The following is a 19695-nucleotide window of genomic DNA, read 5'->3' as shown; positions in this document are numbered from 1 at the left end:
GAAACATTAGGGGGACAGAACAACTTCACCGCATCAAAGGGACGATGGACGGCGCCATGTACCGTCAAATCTTGGGTGAGAACCTCCTTCCCTCAGCCAGGGCATTGAAAATGGGTTGTGGATGAGTATTCCAGCATGACAATGACCCAAAACACACGGCCAAGGCAACAAAGGAGTGGCTCAAGAAGAAGCACATTAAGGTCCTGGAGTGGCCTAGCCAGTCTCCAGACCTTAATCCCATAGAAAATCTGTGAAGGGAGCTGAAGGTTCGAGTTGCCAAACGTCAGGCTCGAAACCTTAATGACTTGGAGAAGATCTGCAAAGAGGAGTGGGACAAAATCCCTCCTGAGATGTGTGCAAACCTGGTGGCCAACTACAAAAAACCTCTGACCTCTGTGATTGGCAACAAGGGTTTTTTCACCAAGTTCTAAATCATGTTTTGCAGAGGGGTCAAATACTTATTTCCCTCATTAAAATGCAAATCAATTTATAACATTTTTTACATGTGTTTTTCTGGATTTTTTTGTTGTTATTCTGTCTCTCACTGTTCAAATAAACCTACCATTAAAATTATAGACTGTTCATGTCTTTGTCAGTGGGCAAACGTACAAAATCAGCAGGGGATCAAATACTTTTTTGTATTTCCTTAATGCGTTTCAGCCAATCAGTTGTGTTGTGACAAGGTAGGAGTGGTATACAGAAGATAGCCATATTTGGTAAAAGACCAAGTCGACATTATGGCAAGAACAGCTCAAATATGCAAAGAGAAATGACAGTCCATCATTACTTTAAGACATGAAGGTCAGTCAATATGGAAAATGTCAAGAGCTTTGAAAGTTTCTTCAAGTGCAGTTGCAAAAAGTCTGCCAATAAGAATGCGGTGATTGACAGAGTCGAAAGCCTTGGCCAGGTCGATGAAGATGGCTGCACAGTACTGTCTTTTATCGATCGCGGTTATAATATCGTTTAGGACCTTGAGCGTGGCTGAGGTGCACCCATGACCAGCTCGGAAACCAGATTGCATAGCGGAGAAGGTATGGTGGGATTCTAAATGGTCGGTGATCTGTTTGTTAACTTGGCTTTCAAATACTTTCGAAAGGCAGGGCAGGATGGATATAGGTCTGTAACAGTTTGGATTTAGAGTGTCACCCCCTTTGAAGAGGGGGATGACCGCGGCAGCTTTCCAATCTCTGGGGATCTCAGACGATACGAGAGGTTGAACAGGCTAGTAATAGGGGTTGCGACAATTTTGGCAGCTAATTTTTAGAAAAAAGGGGTCCAGATTGTGGAATCATGTAGTAACCAAAAAGGTGTTAAACAAATCAAAATATATTTGAGATTCTTCAAAGTAGCCAACCTTTGCCTTGATGACAGCTTTGCACACCCTTGGCATACTCTCAACCAGCTTCATGAGGTAGTCACCTGGAATGCATTTCAATTAAAAGGTGTGCCTTGTTAAAAGTTAATTTGTGGAATTTATTTCCTTAATGCATTTGAGCCAATCAGTTGTGTTGTGACAAGGTAGGAGTGGTATACAGAAGATAGCCCTATTTGTTAAAAGAGCAAGTCCATATTATGGCAAGAACAGCTCAAATAAGCAAAGAGAAACGACAGTCCATCATTACTTTAAGACATGAAGGTCAGTCAACACGGAACATTTCAAGAACTTTGAAAGTTTCTTCAAGGGCAGTCACAAAAACCATCAAGCGCTATGATGAAACTGGCTCTCATGAGGACCGCCACAGGAATGGAAGACCCAGAGTTACCTTTGCTGCAGAGGATAGGTTCATTAGAGTTACCAGCCTCATAAATTGCAGCCCAAACAAATGCTTCACAGAGTTCAAGTAATAGACACATCTCAACATCAACTGTTTAGAGGGGACTGTGAATCAGGCCTTCATGGTCGAATTGCTGCAAAGAAACCACTACTAAAGGACACCAAAAAGAAGAGACCTGCTTGGTCCAAGAAACATTAACAATGGACGTTAGACCGGTGGAAATGTGTCCTTTGGTATGGAGTCCAAATTTGAGATTGTTGGTTCAAACTGCCGTGTCTTTGAGACGTGGTGTGGGTGAACAAATTATCTCCATGTGTAGTTCCCACCGTGAAGCATGGAGGAGGAGGTGTTCTGGTGTGGGGGTGCTTTGCTGGTGACACTGTCTGTGATTTATTTTGAATTCAAGGAACACTTAACCATAATGGCTACCACAGCATTCTGCAGCGATACGCCATCCCATCTGGTTTGGGCTTAGTGGGACTATCATTTGTTTTTCATCAGGACAATGACCCAACACACCTCCCAGGCTGTGAAAGGGCTATTTTACCAAGAAGGAGAGGGATGGAGTGCTGCATCAGATGACCTGGCCTCCACAAACCCCGACCTCAACCCAATTGAGATGGTTTGGAATGAGTCGGAAGGCAGGGTGAAGGAAAAGCAGCCAACAAGTGCTCAGCATATGTGGGAACTCCTTCAAGACAGTTGGAAAAACATTCCAGGTGAAGCTGGTTGAGAGAATGCCAAGAGTGTGCGAAGCTGTCATCAAGGCAAAGGGTGGCTACTTTGACGACTATAAAATCTATAATATATTTTGATTTGTTTAACACTTTTTTTGGTTACTACATGATTCCATATGTGTTATTTCATAGTTTTGATGTCTTCACTATTATTCTACAATGTAAAAATAAAGAAAAACCCTTGAATGAGTAGGTGTCCAAACTTTTGACTGGTTGTGTAACTGCCGACAATTATCTCCAAAATGTCAGCTGAGCGGCGCACAGATGCCATTCAAATATGTGTAGACTTCTTACAACTTTAGTTTTTAAGCACAGTTATTTATTCCGTCTGTAACCAAGAAAAAGTGGTATTGTTTCAATTCTATGAAAATATTTCTTATTTTTTCATGAATTGTGGGGTGTGAAACTGGACATTTAAATTCGGCTCCGATAAGAGAGTGAAAGGGAAGAGAACACAGTCAGAACCGCTCAAAGTCCCCCATATGGGAGACATTATATTAACGGTTTTGGTGGCTAACCATAGGATGGATTGCAGTCTGTCCTTGTCTATAATAAACCAAAATGTAAATATGTATTTAATTTAGGTGAACTATCACTTTAAAATAGGACCATAGAAAATCCAGCCTAGAGGTACAGGTAACTGCCAAAATAAAGGAAATGCCAGCAGTGTCTTAATAGGGCGTTTGGCCATCATGAGCCACCAGAACAGGCATAGATTCTACAAGTGTCTGGAACTCTATTGGAGTGATGCGACACCATTCTTCTACGAGAAATTCCATCAGTTGATGTTTTGTTGATGGTGGTGGAAAACACTGTCTCAGGGCCACTCCAGAATCTCCAGTAAGTGTTCAATTGGGTTGAAATTTGGTTACTGAGACACACACACACACACACACACCCTTTTAAGCTCCTTTGAGACCCCTCTTTCAAAGTCACAGATCTCTTCTAACCATGTTAGCCAAAATAATGGGCAACTGGGCATTTTTATAATTGACTCTAAGCATGATGATGTTAATTGCTTAATTAACTCAGGAACCACACCTGTGTGGAAGCGCCTGCTTCCAATATACTTTATCCCTCATTTACTCAAGTGTTTCCATTTTATTTTGGCAGTTCGCTGTTGCTCTCCAAGAGGGTTGGCCGCCCACCCCTGGTCTGTGTTTCCTAAATACTGAGGGTTTGTAAATGGTTGTGACATTTTGATTTCTACAGAATTAGCCCACATTCAAGAAAATATTGATATTCAATTTCAGGTGGTTGAGGCTGATTTTACAAAAACCTTGCCGTCTACGTAGGCAAGCTCTTTTGCATTTATGCCTACCGTTTCTACCTAGAAGCTAAAATGTCAAATCAGGATATTGGAGGCAAGGGGCATTTCAATATAGCCTATTCTCATTTTATGACTTAGCCTATATTCTGTCCATAAATGCTTACAAAAATGCATAGCCCTTTAACTTTTTTTTTTTTTAAGTACATGTATTTTCAGTGACAAATTGGCATATCAGATTTCAAATAGCCTAATTACACCCTCAAAATTGCTAAGAAGTTAAATAGTCAAAGTAGTGGGAATAATGGTAGTGTTATTGCTGAGATAAGCACACTAATTAGTCTATATTTTAGCCCATTGTAGGGGACGGGAACTGTTCTATTGACTTAGGCTTACATAAGCTATTGTGAAAGACCAAATAAATTAAACTGATAAAATCTCCTGAAGACTATATAGCTTAAATCTGCCCCTACACCCAACCCAAATTATCTTTCAATGTATTGTCCACCCAGTAGAATAAGTTACACATTTGGGTTCACAATCTGTTTGGACAAATCAGGTCACTCTACCTAAATTCATTCTGGATGCTGCTTTTTTGTTAAAGCCTAAAGAACCTAGAGCTAAATTGCCAATTACCAAACGAGTCGATTTTAACGTAGCCTATGGATCTGGGCAAATTCAATTGGTGGATATATGCCACATTCACATGCTATAAGAGTTATCAGAAGCTCCTAGTTCCCAGCGGGAAATTTCACTTGAACGGCCCTCCAAGTGGGAAACTGCGAATGTTGCAGTTGCAATGCTCTTGATGTAGAATTGCAGGCAAATATGCTCCAATTTCCAGGCACAGTTGAAAAGTTAAACGCACTGAATATATACACAGGAATAATTAGAAAATAAAAGCAGTACTTTTTTCAATGTGTGAGAAATAAAAGGTGTGGCTTGTAAGCGTGTGAAGAGGGTTAAATGCGTGTCTCATGCCCAATGCGTGGTTTGTTTGGTTGTATCGGTGTGTCATGTCCTGTGATTACACAACAAACTACAAAGTTGTCCAGAAAATGTATTTATCCATTACGAAACACACAGCCTGGTGTTGTTTAGTCTTTCAGGTGGTATAATCTGTCATCTCTGAAGTCCTAACAACTTTGATCAACACGGCTACACTTTTTTTATCTGAGGTCAAAGTTGCAGATTGCGCCTTTATCTGTGAGTTTTCTGAATCTAGGCCCTGCAGGACACATTGTCTGTAAGAGTGACTGATTGAACTAACAATGCTGTTCACATCACAAGACAGTGGGTTGCCAACATCTTGAGTTATGATGACCCTTGTCAATTCGCTTCAAGTGGACATCTTATTTCAGTTTCCTCAATTTGCTACTCTCAAATTCAGTTTTTAGAATGTAGGCCAATTTATATATTTTATATTGCCTGATCCTCTTCAGTGTTTTGCCTAAATCAACACATGATGTGTAACCTTCTTGGGGAATCAAGCACCATCCCTCTTGATAAACACAATGTGTCAATGTCTTGGCTTACTTGAAACATGGTTGTGCGCACACTGGCGTCACTTGTTGAAAGTGTGCATGTTTGTCGTTCAGAGGTGTGGTGTACTGTGGTGGCATGCCATGCAGTAAGTGTGAGTGAAGGGATAATGAAAAGGGTGTGGGTTTGCACAGTACGTTTCCAGGACTGCTGGGTCAGAAAGTGAAACCTTAAGTGGGAAACAGCTGGCCCATAAATGACTCCACAGTTTACTGAGGGTGGTGTTCAAGGTTCTCAAGGATCAAATACCATTTTATGTCACATGTGTCGTAAACAGGTGTAGACTAATAGTGAAATGCTTACTAATGGACCCTTCACAACAATGCAAAGAAAAGAAAACGGTAAAACATTTTAAGTACGGTGCATTCGGGGAAGTGTTCAGACCCCTTCACTTTCTCCGCATTTTGTTATGTTACAGCCTTATTCTAAAATGGATTAAATTGTTTTTTTCCCCTCATCAATCTACACATAATACTCCATAATGACAAAGCAAAAACTGTTTTTTTTAGAAAAATGTGGAAATATATCACATTCACACAAGTATTCAAACCCTTTACTCAGTACTTTGTTGAAGTGCCTTTGGCAGCGATTACAGCCTTAAGTCTTCTTGGGTATGATGCTATAAGCTTGGCACACCTGTATTTGGGGAGTTTTTCCCCATTGTTCTATGCAGATCCTCAAGCTCTGTCAGGTTGGATAGGGAGCGTCGCTGCACAACTATTTTCAGGTCTCCAGAGATGTTAGATTGAATTCAAGTCCGTGCTCTGGCTGGGCCACTCAAGGACATTCAGAGACTTCTCCCGAAGCCACTCCTGGTTTGTCTTTGCTGTTTAGGTCAGGTTTAATTCACCCAGAGGAACTAGGCCTAAACTAAATCATGATTCAAAGGTTTCTTCTCCATGCATTTGAACCAAACCGAAAATATGCTGCTGCCAATTACAATATTGAATGCAGATTGTCTAGAATGTTGTGCCAGACAGTGATTTATTGAAATCTGTTTTTCATGACGTTTTATGACTTATGCGCAAAGGAAATTGGTTTTTTGTGGATGTGCATGACTATTTTCAAAATTCGCGACAATGCACATTAATAGCAGTCTACATTTCTATAAGTTTTCCCTAGAATAGCCTAGTTATAGGCTTGACGTCAAGGCATTTCCATCTAAAAGGATCCATGAGCACCAACGTGAAGTTTATAGGAGCATATCAGATTGGCTGTCAAATGAAAGCTAAGAAGCTATATTTTTGAGAAATTAAGGCATGCATATATATATATATATATATATATATATACACACACACACACACACAGTGGGGAGAACAAGTATTTGATACACTGCTGATTTCGCAGGTTTTCTTACTTACAAAGCATGTAGAGGTCTGTCATTTTTACCATAGGTACACTTAAACTGCGAGAGACGGAATCTAAAACAAAAATCCAGAAAATCACATTGTATGATTTTTAAGTAATTAATTTGCATTTTATTGCATGACATAAGTATTTGATACATCAGAAAAGCAGAACTTAATATTTGTTACAGAAACCTTTGTTTGCAATTACAGAGATCATACGTTTCCTGTAGGTCTTGACCAGGTTTGCACACACTGCAGCAGGGATTTTGGCCCATTCCTCCATACAGACCTTCTCCAGATCCTTCAGGTTTCGGGGCTGTCGCTGGGCAATACGGACTTTCAGCTCCCTCCAAAGATTTTCTATTGGGTTCAGGTCTGGAGACTGGCTAGGCCACTCCAGGACCTTGAGATGCTTCTTATGGAGCCACTCCTTAGTTGCCCTGGCTGTGTGTTTCGGGTCGTTGTCATGCTGGAAGACCCAGCCACGACCCATCTTCAATGCTCTTACTGAGGGAAGGAGGTTGTTGGCCAAGATCTCGCGATACATGGCCCCATCCATCCTCCCCTCAATACGGTGCAGTCGTCCTGTCCCCTTTGCAGAAAAGCATCCCCAAAGAATGATGTTTCCACCTCCATGCTTCACGGTTGGGATGGTGTTCTTGGGGTTGTACTCGTCCTTCTTCTTCCTCCAAACACGGCGAGTGGAGTTTAGACCAAAAAGCTATATTTTTATCTCATCAGACCACATGACCTTCTCCCATTCCTCCTCTGGATCATCCAGATGGTCATTGGCAAACTTCATTCGGGCCTGGACATGCGCTGGCTTGAGCAGGGGGACCTTGCGTGCGCTGCAGGATTTACATCTATGACGGCGTAGTGTGTTACTAATGGTTTTCTTTAAGACTGTGGTCCCAGCTCTCTTCAGGTCATTGACCACGAGGTGAGATCTTGCATGGAGCCCCAGACCGAGGGTGATTGACCGTCATCTTGAACTTCTTCCATTTTCTAATAATTGTGCCAACAGTTGTTGCCTTCTCACCAAGCTGCTTGCCTATTGTCCTGTAGCCCATCCCAGCCTTGTGCAGGTCTACAATTTTATCCCTGATGTCCTTACACAGCTCTCTGGTCTTGGCCATTGTGGAGAGGTTGGAGTCTGTTTGAGTGTGTGGACAGGTGTCTTTTATACAGGTAACAAGTTCAAACAGTTGCAGTTAATACAGGTAATGAGTGGAGAACAGGAGGGCTTCTTAAAGAAAAACTAAGAGGTCTGTGAGAGCCGGAATTCTTACTGGTTGGTAGGTGATCAAATACTTATGTCATGCAATAAAATGCAAATGAATTACTTAAAAATCATACAATGTGATTTTCTGGATTTTTGTTTTAGATTCCGTCTCTCACAGTTGAAGTGTACCTATGATAAAAATGTCAGACCTCTACATGCTTTGTAAGTAGGAAAACCTGCAAAATCGGCAGTGTATCAAATACTTGTTCTCCCCACTGTATATACAGTGGGCTCCAAAATGACTGCCACTCCTGACTGGCAATGCACTAACAATACTTAAAAAAATATAAACAATATAATTATAGAGAAACTCAAAATACCAACATGTGAGAAATACTGTACTATATTAATGTTCCAATGGAACCCACCAAAATTTATTGATTTAATTAAAAATCTATGTACACCAAATCAAGGTCTCACAATTAATGGCACCCTTAAAGATTATTGTAAATAACATCTACCAAAATTAAACCAGGAATTAAATTCCACGTATTTTAAGTTTATCTAAGTCTTAAGGAACTATATTGAGCCATTACATCACTTCCTGTTTCACTAGGGTATAAAAATGAGGTAACATGCATGCAATATCCCTTTGTCATCCAAACACCTTGAAGAAAACAAAAGATCTGGCAGTTCAAAAGAGACAGATTGTCGTAGACCTTCATAAATCTGGTAATGGCTACAAGATCCACAAACAATTGAATATACCACTGAGCACTGTCAGGGCAATTTATAAAAAACAAAAAAAATATATGGAACAGTTTAAATCCTCATGGGTAGAGGATGCAAATGCATTTTGCCCCCCAGGATCGGGAGGAGGATGGTGAGAGAAGCAACAAAATCCCCAAGAATTGTAGGCCTTGGGGTCACCAGGTTTCAAAAAGCACCATCAGATGCCAACTCCACAACCACAGGCTTTTTGGAAGGGTTGCCAGAAGAAAGCTCTTTCTGATCCCAAGACTCAGACGCAAGCGCTTGGAGTTTGCCAAACGTCATTTCAATTATGACTGCAAGAAGGTGCTCTGGTCAGATGAGACCAAAATTTGGTCAGATACAGCATCAGCATGTTTGGCGTCGAAACAGAGATGCGTACAAGGAGAGGCACCTCATACCCATGGTGAAGTACTAAATGAGGAGTGCCAATAATTATGAAACTTTGATTTTGGCGACGTTTATTTTGTATGAAAAAATTGTATGATTTTGGTTGGTTCCATTGAAACATTAATAAAGTGCAGTATTTCTCACGTTGCTATTTTGAGTTTCTCTATAATTATATTGTTTATATTTTTTTAAGTATTGTTTGTGCATTGCCAGTCAGGGGTGCCAATAATGTTGGAGCCCACTGTGTGTGTGTGTGTGTGTGTGTGTGTGTGTGTGTGTGACACACACACACACACACAGTACCAGTCAAAAGTTTGGACACCTACTCATTCTTGAAGGAGTTCCCACATATGCTGAGCACTTGTTGGCTGCTTTTCCTTCACTCTGCGGTCCGACTCATCCCAAACCATCTCAATTGGGTTGAGGTCGGGGGATTGTGGAGGCCAGGTCATCTGATGCAGCACTCAATCACACTCCTTCTTGGTAAAATAGCCCTTACACAGCCTGGAGGTGTGTTGGGTCATTGTCCTGTTGAAAAACAAATGATAGTCCCACTAAGCCCAAACCAGATGGGATGGTGTATCGCTGCAGAATGCTGTGGTAGCCATGCTGGTTAAGTGTGCCTTGAATTCTAAATAAATCAGACAGTGTCACCAGCAAAGGACCCCCACACCATAACACCACCTCCTCCATACTTTATGGTGGGAAATACACATGCGGAGATCATCCATTCACCCACACCGCATCTCACAAAGCCACAGCGGTTGGAACTAAAAATCTCCAGTTTGGACTCCAGACCAAAGGACACATTTCCACCGGTCTAATGTCTATTGCTCGTGTTTCTTGGCCTAAGCAAGTCTCTTCTTATTATTGGTATCCTTTAGTAATGGTTTCTTTGCAGCAATTCGACCATGAAGGCCTGATTCACACAGTCTCCTCTGAACAGTTGATGTTGAGATGTGTCTGTTACTTGAACTCTGTGAAGCATTTATTTGGGCTGCAATTTCTGAGGCTGGTAACTCTAATGAACTTATCCTCTGCAGCAGAGGTAACTCTGGGTTTTTCATTCCTGTTGCGGTCCTCTTGAGAGCCAGTTTCATCATAGCGCTTGATGGTTTTTGCGACTGCACTTGAAGATTGACTGACCTTCATGTCTTAAAGTAATGATGGACTGTCATTTCTCTTTGCTTATTTGAGCTGTTCTTGCCATAATATGGACTTGGTCTTTTACCAAATAGGGCTATCTTCTGTATACCCCCCCTTACCTTGTCACAGCATAACTGATTGGCTCAAATGCATTAAGACGGAAATAAATTCCACAAATTAACTTTTAAGAAGGCACACCTGTTAATTGAAATGCATTCCAGGTGACTACCTCATGAAGCTATTTGAGAGAATGCCAAGAGTTTGCAAAGCTGTCAAGGCAAAGGGTGGCTATTTGAAGAATCTCAAATATAAAATATATTTTTATTTGTTTAACACTTTTTTTTGGTTACTACATGATTCCATATGTGTTATTTCATAGTTTTGATCTCTTCACTATTATTCTACAATGTAGAAAATTGTAAAAATAAAGAAACCCTTGAATGAGAAGGTGAGTCCAAACTTTTGACTGGTAGTGTATGTATTTCAACCATTTCCCATCCTAACATTTGGAATAAGCATAGGCTTAGATTTCTGGTCAAATGGATGGAAATGGTTCTTAGAAAGCATCTGCTAGAAAAAGTCTTACGGTATTCCATATGTCTACCTTTGTGTACCTATTCAGGATGCATCACCTTGAAGAGAATGATATTCATATCCATAATTAGCCTGTACATTTCTGTATAGTACAGATCAGGGACCCATGATGTAAATTCACTTCACTTACTGTGGTTCAATATCCAAAATGTATTTTTAAACTCAAGATATCCTGTCATAGGTGACACCCCATTCTTTCTGCAAACATCTTTGAATCTTAATTCGGAGCAGATATTTATGTTTTTGGAAAATGTGGTTGCATAAATAACTGAGGAAGATCTGACCATAATTCTGTAACCAAATTTAGCATCTGCACAGTTCTTCCAGTAAACGTGTTTTTGTGAATTGTTGTGTACATTTTTCAAAGTAGTCCTTGTGCATAGTTGTATTTTGGTTTTAGTTTGGCATTCGTTTTGCATTCGTTTTAAAGAGAGATCTGAGTCAAAGCGTAATTCCGTTACCATGGAATTGACCGGCACCGATGTAATAGTTATTCTGTCTGAATATGCTAAATGTTACAACCATTTTCCTTTGTGTGCATTTGTTGGAGCAAGATTCATTACGAACTACTAGTGTTTGTCTGTTCCATTGGATCGTCTCATGAAACTCTGTTTTTAATCCTCTGTGCGTATTACATCAACCCTAGAGAGTAACCTTATTTCCCTGTCTCCTTTTTTCAGAATTGGATCAACTTTGTGGAGAACGGAGAAGAAAAGTTGAATCCAAGCCTAAGTGGTGGAGGCCTGATCTGACCCTGCCTACACCAACCCCTTCCACTGCCAGAGTTGTGAGCCTTTGTTGGCTTCCTGTCTGAGAGGGAGAAATCAAGGAGGAACATTTATACACATGAAGAGCTGAAGTCTCCACTTAGGAAACAAGATCAAGCGGAATATCTGGAAAAGCGCATATTGTTTTTGTTTTTATTTGAAGAGCTATACACTGGGACACTTATCAGCTGTGACCTACTTACTATAGCTTTTGGACTAGTGGAGTTACAACATGGCGAAGAAAAACAGCCAGAAGGGTATGTCTTTTTTTATTTATTTAACCTTTATTTAACTAGGCAAGTCAGTTAAGAACAAATTCTTATTTACAATGACGGCCTACACCGGCCAAACCCGGACGACGCTGGGCCAATTGTGCACCGCCCTATGGGACTCCCAATCACGGCCGGTTGTGATACAGCCTGGAATCGAACCAGGGGGTCTGTAGTGACGACTCAAGCACTGAGATGCAGTGCCTTAGACCGCTGCGCCACTCGGGAGCCCACTGCTACTATTAGTCTGCTATGTTTTTAAAAGCAGATTAACTAGCATTGAAAATGCAATAACTAGTGAGAATGCATTTTAGATGTGTAAAGTTGAATCTCAAATACACTCAAGTCAATGTGACTCATTTTTATAGTCCCTCCCTTGGCCTAAGTGATTGACCCTTTGTAAAGTTGTCCTCCTAGATAAGTGTTTGTAAATGGTGGAAGTTTAGTCTGCTGCTCTAACTTGTTGTGTTGCTGTATCTCACTGCAAGAAGCAGTAGCCTGGTCCCAGATCTGTTTGAACTATCATGTCAACTCCTTGTTATGTCAAACATTGGTACATCATGTTTGGTATGACAAGGAGTTGACACGATAGCACAAACATAGCTGGCACCAGGCTAAGGAAGCAGCACTTGACATGCAAATTCATCAAGTGTCTACAAGACCTCTTATTGAGTTAGAATGGATCTTTTCAAACACAATAGCTGGGGATCGCTGAGAGAGATGGACAGCAATATGAAATGACATCCATGCAGTCAATGTTGGATGGGATGCCTTTAGAAGGGTCCCAGCTTTTTTTCTCCGAAATAAGTTTAGGCTATTTTATTAACTTTTTGAAATGAAGCCCTCCATTAGGACTGTCTTTGACTTGCATAGTACAACATTTTCTGTTATAAAGTTTGTCATTGTTAAAAAACTGTCCTCTGGCATTCTTTGGTCATGCCACATGTATTTGGGTCACAGCAACCCAGCTGTTTCTCATCTCATTGAGCTTAGTTTGTTTGGGGCCTTGCTTTGCTGACTCATTCTGTTTCTACAACTGTACATCAGTTATAACCTGTTCAAATTCAATGCAGATCTCGGGTCCTTTACGGCCAGTCCAGATGCTAAGATTTCTTGAGCCAAATCTCATGGCTCTAGGGCCAGTTCATTTTGGTCCTAGCCCATAACCTATATAAAGCCATTAGAGGTGTTGTAAAATCTTTAGGCCTAGGCCTCAAGCAACTTGAAACAGTTGTTAAATGTATACATATTTTGCTTGAGAGGTCATCAAGCATCTTGTCACATTCGCCCATTAAGGGAATATCTGGGTCCTAATAGGTTTTTCATGTAAATCACCTCTTCTGTCTGTTCCACATGATTTATGATCATCCCTGTGTTCCCCGCCATGGTTTACTTTCAACACAAATAGGCCTAACTTTGAATGTCCAGGAATGACTAGGTATGGGGAGAGTTTTGTTTAGCAAATGATGTGCCTATGCATTTACAATTGTTTTGCAAATAGACCTGGGTCCAGCAGAAAACAATGAGAGATTCCAAATCAACTTTATTTTTCAATCAATCTTTTCTCTCTTTTTCCCCCAGATACCTCTGGTATGGTGTTCGACACTAACTTGAAAATGGTTATGTCCCAGGGAGGGACTTTTGAGAGAATGAAGGAGAAGGTAAGGACTGCAAATTATTTATCTCTAGGCATAACAACATTCCAATTGCATTGATTTGAATACAGTAAGTGCTATTCCTCTTTTGCTAGTAGGTTTTATTCGGTGAGAAGGCCCTTGGCCTTGGGATATGTATCACTATGCTAAAGCTTTTCCTTTCTTAATTTCTCTCTTATTTGTTCTCTTCACAGATTAGCGCTGTCAGGGCCGTTGTTCCCAACAAAAGCAACAATGAGATAGTTCTGGTCTTGCAGCACTTTGAGAACTGCGTTGATAAGGCCGTCCAGGCTTTCCTAGAAGGTATGGGAATGCCGTAGTGATAATTCTTGTTGTGATATAGAACAGACACCATAATCAAATGAATGGAAAATACCTTTTTTATTTCAAATCTAAGAATACACTGGTTCAAACTGCATACATTAAGTATAACTTGTGTTTCTTGGATTCAGTCACCATCTAATTACCTGATGTATGACGCAGTCACATCAATCGAGTGGATTTACCTGTTCATTTTTGTACATAGCTCATGTCATTCATAACTTCTAGGTGTAACAGAATGCATTTCAAGAATGAGTCATGACTCCGATTATAGAACAAGGAGTGTTCCTTGTTGTAATGTGAAACGTTGTCTGTGTGTCATGAACAAGGTCAAGGCTGTTATGGAGAGAGCTTTCCTCATAATTACTTCATTTTCCTCTCAGGTAGTGCTGTGGAAATCTTGAAGGAGTGGAATGTAACTGGTAAAAAGAAGGTAACCTTGTTTATGTTGGCCTATACTGCAGGGTATTGCATTCTATATGAAAGGGCAACATGAGTATGAATGAAATGTATTTTCATGCGTCATGACGTTTTAAGTACGGCCTATCCCTCACAGGATTATGAGACAGCATTTTTTAAAAACAAGTTCCAAAGATATTCTTCCAGTGACAGACCCATCCAGATTTTGAGGGGAAAAAACACTAACTTGAAATGTAATTAACTTTTAAACTCTAAATGCTAGTCAAAGGAAATGTGTATTTTTTAAAAATCTATTTTCTCTTTTCACCTATCACCTATTTTGCTTTGAAGTCAGCAGCTCTAGCTGAAAATATGGTGTCTGTGTCATGAGGACCTACAACCTGCTCAACCATTGCTATATATGAATTATATATGAACTTCAAAAGCTGTGTAAGGTTTTATTCTAGTGGTTAAAATCCAACTTTGATTCTTCAACATCCAGCCCAAGAAGAAAAAGAAGCCCAAGCCCCAGCCAGAGCCTCCGGCAGAGGAGCCTGCTCCAGCTGAGACCACACAACCCTCTGAGACGGAGAGTAAGGAAGCTGTGAATGGGTTCCATGCCAATGGCTCCGTGTTGGACGGAGACTCACTAGACTCTCTGAGTGAGCAGTTGGATTCTGCTTCCTTGGACGCAGCTGAGCTGGATTCTGAACCTGCCACGTCGGACATTACAGGTATTGATATGGAGAGGTCTCCGTGGCTTTATCCATCAGCCGACCTTTGGATTGTTGAGACTGTACAAGACTTTTGATAATCCTCCATGTAGTTGAAACCAACCCCTACACATCGGAAAACATCACACTGCAGTGTCTTTCTCCTTACAGTTGCGGAAGCAGACTCTCTTTGTAGTGGCCCAAGCCCTACCCCTCACCATGCTCAAGGAGGAAGGAATCACCAGCCTCCCCGTGGCAACAAGTTCCGTTCCAGAACTAACTCCCAGCAATCAACTTCCGCTGTACTCACCACTGATGAGAACCAACAGGGATCGTCTGGAGCCAAGAAGATTGGTTAGTGCCAAATTTCTTTAAAACAAAAATAGTAATGCTTTGTTTTTCTAAGACAGTAGGTGATGTCTAGTCTATCCCTGTTCTTTGACTCTCAGCGCCCAACATTGACCGCTCTGTGAAGGACCTGCAGAGATGCACAGTGTCGCTCACTCGCTACAGAGTGGTGGTCAAGGATGAGATGGACTCCTCTATCAAGACCATGAAGCAGACGTTTGCTGAGCTCCAGAGCTGGTACATCTACCAACATTACCTCCACTACATTAGTTTGTAAAGTTGTAGTTTATATTTGGAATATTAACTTGAATTGGTGATTAACTTGTTATGGTGGGATATAACATAGCACAAATTCCATTATGTTAAGCAGAATGTTTACCTAAGCAATTTAGGAGCCTTGATTTAAAGGTCCAATGCAGCTGTTTTTAGCCCAATATCAAATCATTTTTGGGTAACAACTAAGGACCTTACTGTAATTTGTTTTTAATTAAAATGATCAAAAAGAAACAAATAGCTTCATAGCCAAGAGCAATTTCACAAGCAATAATTTTGCTAGGACTGTCTGGGAGTGGTCAGGGTGGGAGGGGAAACTTTAAACTAGCTGTTATTGGAAGAGATTTTGGGAATTATTTTTGTAATTGGTCTATTAACTAATTTACCGCCTGGTGCGTTGCTCTAACCTCTGCTCTACAACAACCACCACCAGTATCTATTTCAGCCTATTGCTAATCAGTGTTATTGTAGTATACAAATGGTGAGTGTAGCCTAAATCAAAGTACAGACTATCTTATCTTAGAAATGTAAAGAATCATGATCCCCTTATCGTAGTAAAGAACATGTCATTTAATATCTTGCTCTTTCTCCCCTCCCCACCCCCTCTTCCTCTTTCTCTCCCCCCCCTCGCTCTCTTAGTCTAATGGACAGAGAGGTTACACTGTTGACAGAGATGGACAAAGTCAAAGCAGAGGCCAGTGAGTACGATGCCTTTTAATTAGCATTTGGACTTCAATGTATATTATACTTTGTTTCTATTCTTACTATGTTTCTTTTTTCTGAAAGCCTTTGTCCCAGTTAGGTAGGGCTGTCCCAGTTAGGTAGGGCTGTCCCAGTTAGGTAGGGCTGTCCCAGTTAGGTAGGGCTGTCCCAGTTAGGTAGGGCTGTCCCAGTTAGGTAGGGCTGTCCCAGTTAGGTAGGGCTGTCCCAGTTAGGTAGGGCTGTCCCCGACGAAAAACAATCTTGGTTGATCGAGAGTCGTCCTGTTCTTTCGACCAATCAATTGGTCGAAATGTTTAAACGTATTTTTCCATATATAGACACACACCCTATGTGTTTGAATAAAATCAACTACATATGCACTGAGCTTGTCTGATGCTTTAATCACACTGTTTGATTCAATAATTAAGACACACAAAGTACTCAGCGCTGTGTCTGGCGCTTGTCTCGCTCTCCCTACTGCAGCGAAAAGGCACCACAGCACAGCAAATGTTTATTGCGCTGTTCGTGCTGAAGCTGCAACATTTCAGTCATTTAGTTTCTTAATTGTTTGTGACTGAAAAGTTCTGTTACCGAAATCCCTAATTTGTTTACGAAACTTTCCCTATTCCTCCTTGCTCTCTTTACGTGAAACATGTAAGCATCGCATGCATATGACCAATAGGGCCTGACCTATAGCCTATCATAATCACATCAAGAAATTTGGTTATAACAAACTCTGACAATGTCGACAGCAAAATGGATGCGGAGGACGTGAAAAAGAAAACGGACTGTTTAATGGTTGCTCAGGAGGGAAAGGGGAAGTCAGATCTGTGGAAGACATTTGACTTAGTTGTGGAAACTACTGGAGATCAAGAAAAAAGTAGGGTATAGGAGCAAGCGTTGCGTGAGCATTGTGTGCTGTTAGATTACAATATTATAATTTTTTCTGACCATTTGGAACAGTGTAAACAACACTAAATAAATAAGTGTTAACAGTCTGTTCTAACAACAAAAAATAATATATATATATATATATAAAGCCTTTATTACAGCAGACTAAAAATAGTTGCATGTATTTGTGAATTCCGGTTTATTTATTGTTCAGGCTAATTATTCAAAGCACCCTTTATTTAATTTAAAAACTAAAATGCTTGATTGGATTTCAAAGCATGAATGTCTCATGCTGTGTGATGGCATGAACAAATTAAGGATTGATTGATACAGTAGCCAATATATTGAAATATAGGCCTAAGTAAGTTACGGTATTAAGACTAAACAGTATGCGCTCTTAGGCCTAAAGCTCGATGGTGGTTATACCAAGCCTACTAATGATAACGACGTTACTTATTATTATAATGATGATCATAATAATCATTGTAATAACAATAAGGAGATGAAGATAAAGGAGGGTATAGGAGCGAGAGCTGCATGCATATTATTTGTGACAAACCGGTGTCGTTAGATTACAATATAATTTTTCTGCCTGTTTGGAATAGTGTAAAATACACTAAATAAATTAGAACACACTGGTATTACTTCTAACGAAAACATTTTTGTAAAACCTTTATTACAGCCAAATCTGTGAAATTGCTTTATCTGACATTTTGCCGTTGCATGAGGCATCGCGCTCACAGAATCAGTAGGCTATTAAACAAACACTCACACAGGCAACAGAAGCCAGATCTGTCTTATTTCTGTAGATATACAGTGCATTTGGAAACTATTCAGACACCTTGACTTTTTTCACATGTTGTTACGTTACAGCCTTATTCTTAAATTGATGAAATTGTTTGTTTCTCATCAAAGTACACACAATACCCCATAATGACAAAGCAAAAACTTTTTTGTGCACCATAAAAATAAATAGTGACTGCTCGACTAAAGAAATCTCGGTCGACCAACAACCTATCGACCAAACAATCGACCAGTCGAGTAAATGGGGTTAGCTCTACAATTAGGACATTCCAAATAGACTAACTATAGAGATCTTCAAATGTATTTCCTCAGGGTTATTTTGGATCTTAGGCATACCAGAGTCTTCTATGTAGTGAAACATGACAGCAAGACTGTAGGCCATTCTGCCCTCATTCTTTCCGTCTTCCCAATGCACAGTGTAGTGTTCTGAGCCTGGAAAAAGTGAATAGTGTCAGTTGTCAAGGCAGACTAAATGCTGTCTTTGTGTTGAGGTGTGTGGGGAATTGAGGGAAGAAGAGAGGGAACACTAGAGCAGTTCTTTGACGTTACAAAAACCCAACATTCCTTCTAATTGACCAGTTTCTGCCCTAATATCTTCCCCTCCTTTAGATGTGTGTTACTGTTAATGGATGAGACTTGCTTTCTTCCCTTTTTTCCCTCATGAGGAGAATCTCCTTAGCAACTGATACACAAAGTACTCTTCCGCATGTGGGAGTTTGTGTTTCCGCATGTGTTTATTTTCCCCCCTCCGTCCTGATAATGGTCAGCACCAGGAAAAGCCTGTGGAGTTATTTAGGGATACAGTGTTGTAGCTGATCCATTTTGTAGAAACCGGTCAACTAATAGGCCTACCCTTTACCTTATGATATTGAGGACATACCTAGTCCCAAGTTTCAGTATGATATTGCTTCTGTGTGGATTTCTCTCCGTACAACTGAAGGCCTCTGAATATGGGGTGAGCGGTCAACTAATAATGTGTATCTGTGTTTCAGTGGCCATTTTGGATGGCCGTCAAAAGAGAGCAGAGGAGCTCCGCAGGCTGACTGACCAATCGGCATCCATGTCTGAGGACCAACTGAGTGAGCTGCGCGCTGACATAAAGGTAAGTTGACTACCGTAATAACACTTAAAGTAATATAGTCAAGACAAATGTACAACTGTTAATTAACACTGGCTCAGGGACTGTGTTGTGTGGGAATTGAGCCATGATCTGACCTAAGACAAGTCAGTAACTCCTGGTCAGTGATGATATGTCTTGTCTCCTTTTTTTGCAGCACTTTGTGAGTGAACGTAAATTCGATGAAGACCTGGGAAAAGCTGTGAAGTTCACTTTCGAGCTTGATCCACTGAAGACAAGCATCACAGGATTTGGATCAGGTACAGTCCTTTGTTCTTCTCTAATTGATATCTTCTCACAGAAACTCATTGTGGTAGTACAGTATTGCATTGCTATTTAGAGGGAAATAAATCAATATCCTTGATAGGAATGGCCACAGAATTAAATAGAACACATATTTGTATAATAATAATATGTATCTCTATGGTAACACCTGCCCTCGTGTCACCCTCTCTGATCAGTGTACCACCCTCAGACGGGTTACTCCAGCCGCTCCCGCTGTAGCTCCACCTCCTCCTCCATCACAGGCCCAGGGTCCCTAGAAGCCCCACCTCCCTCCAGCTACGAAGGACGCCCTACTCAGCCAAACAAAACGGTCAGCTCACAAAGCAATCATAAACATGCAACTAAGTTCTCA

The 19695-nt window shown here is 40.7% G+C and overlaps 1 protein-coding gene across 1 annotated transcript in view; it reads left to right on the top strand.

Moving 5' to 3' along the window:
- Nucleotides 1-19695, top strand: part of LOC121545706 (spermatogenesis-associated serine-rich protein 2) — a 37984-nt gene that overhangs the window by 15317 nt on the left and 2972 nt on the right. The window contains exons 2-12 of the mRNA XM_041856467.2: nt 11480-11823; nt 13417-13496; nt 13685-13793; nt 14195-14244; nt 14713-14944; nt 15095-15277; nt 15373-15508; nt 16184-16242; nt 18934-19043; nt 19216-19318; nt 19520-19653. Coding sequence (XP_041712401.1) covers nt 11799-11823; nt 13417-13496; nt 13685-13793; nt 14195-14244; nt 14713-14944; nt 15095-15277; nt 15373-15508; nt 16184-16242; nt 18934-19043; nt 19216-19318; nt 19520-19653 — 1221 coding nt within the window. The 5' untranslated portion in view covers nt 11480-11798. The remainder of the gene's footprint in view (nt 1-11479; nt 11824-13416; nt 13497-13684; nt 13794-14194; nt 14245-14712; nt 14945-15094; nt 15278-15372; nt 15509-16183; nt 16243-18933; nt 19044-19215; nt 19319-19519; nt 19654-19695) is intronic.

This window comes from Coregonus clupeaformis, chromosome 30 (assembly GCF_020615455.1).
Source record: "Coregonus clupeaformis isolate EN_2021a chromosome 30, ASM2061545v1, whole genome shotgun sequence".
Lineage (NCBI taxonomy): Eukaryota > Metazoa > Chordata > Actinopteri > Salmoniformes > Salmonidae > Coregonus > Coregonus clupeaformis.
This window is presented reverse-complemented; position numbering and strand designations above follow the sequence as displayed.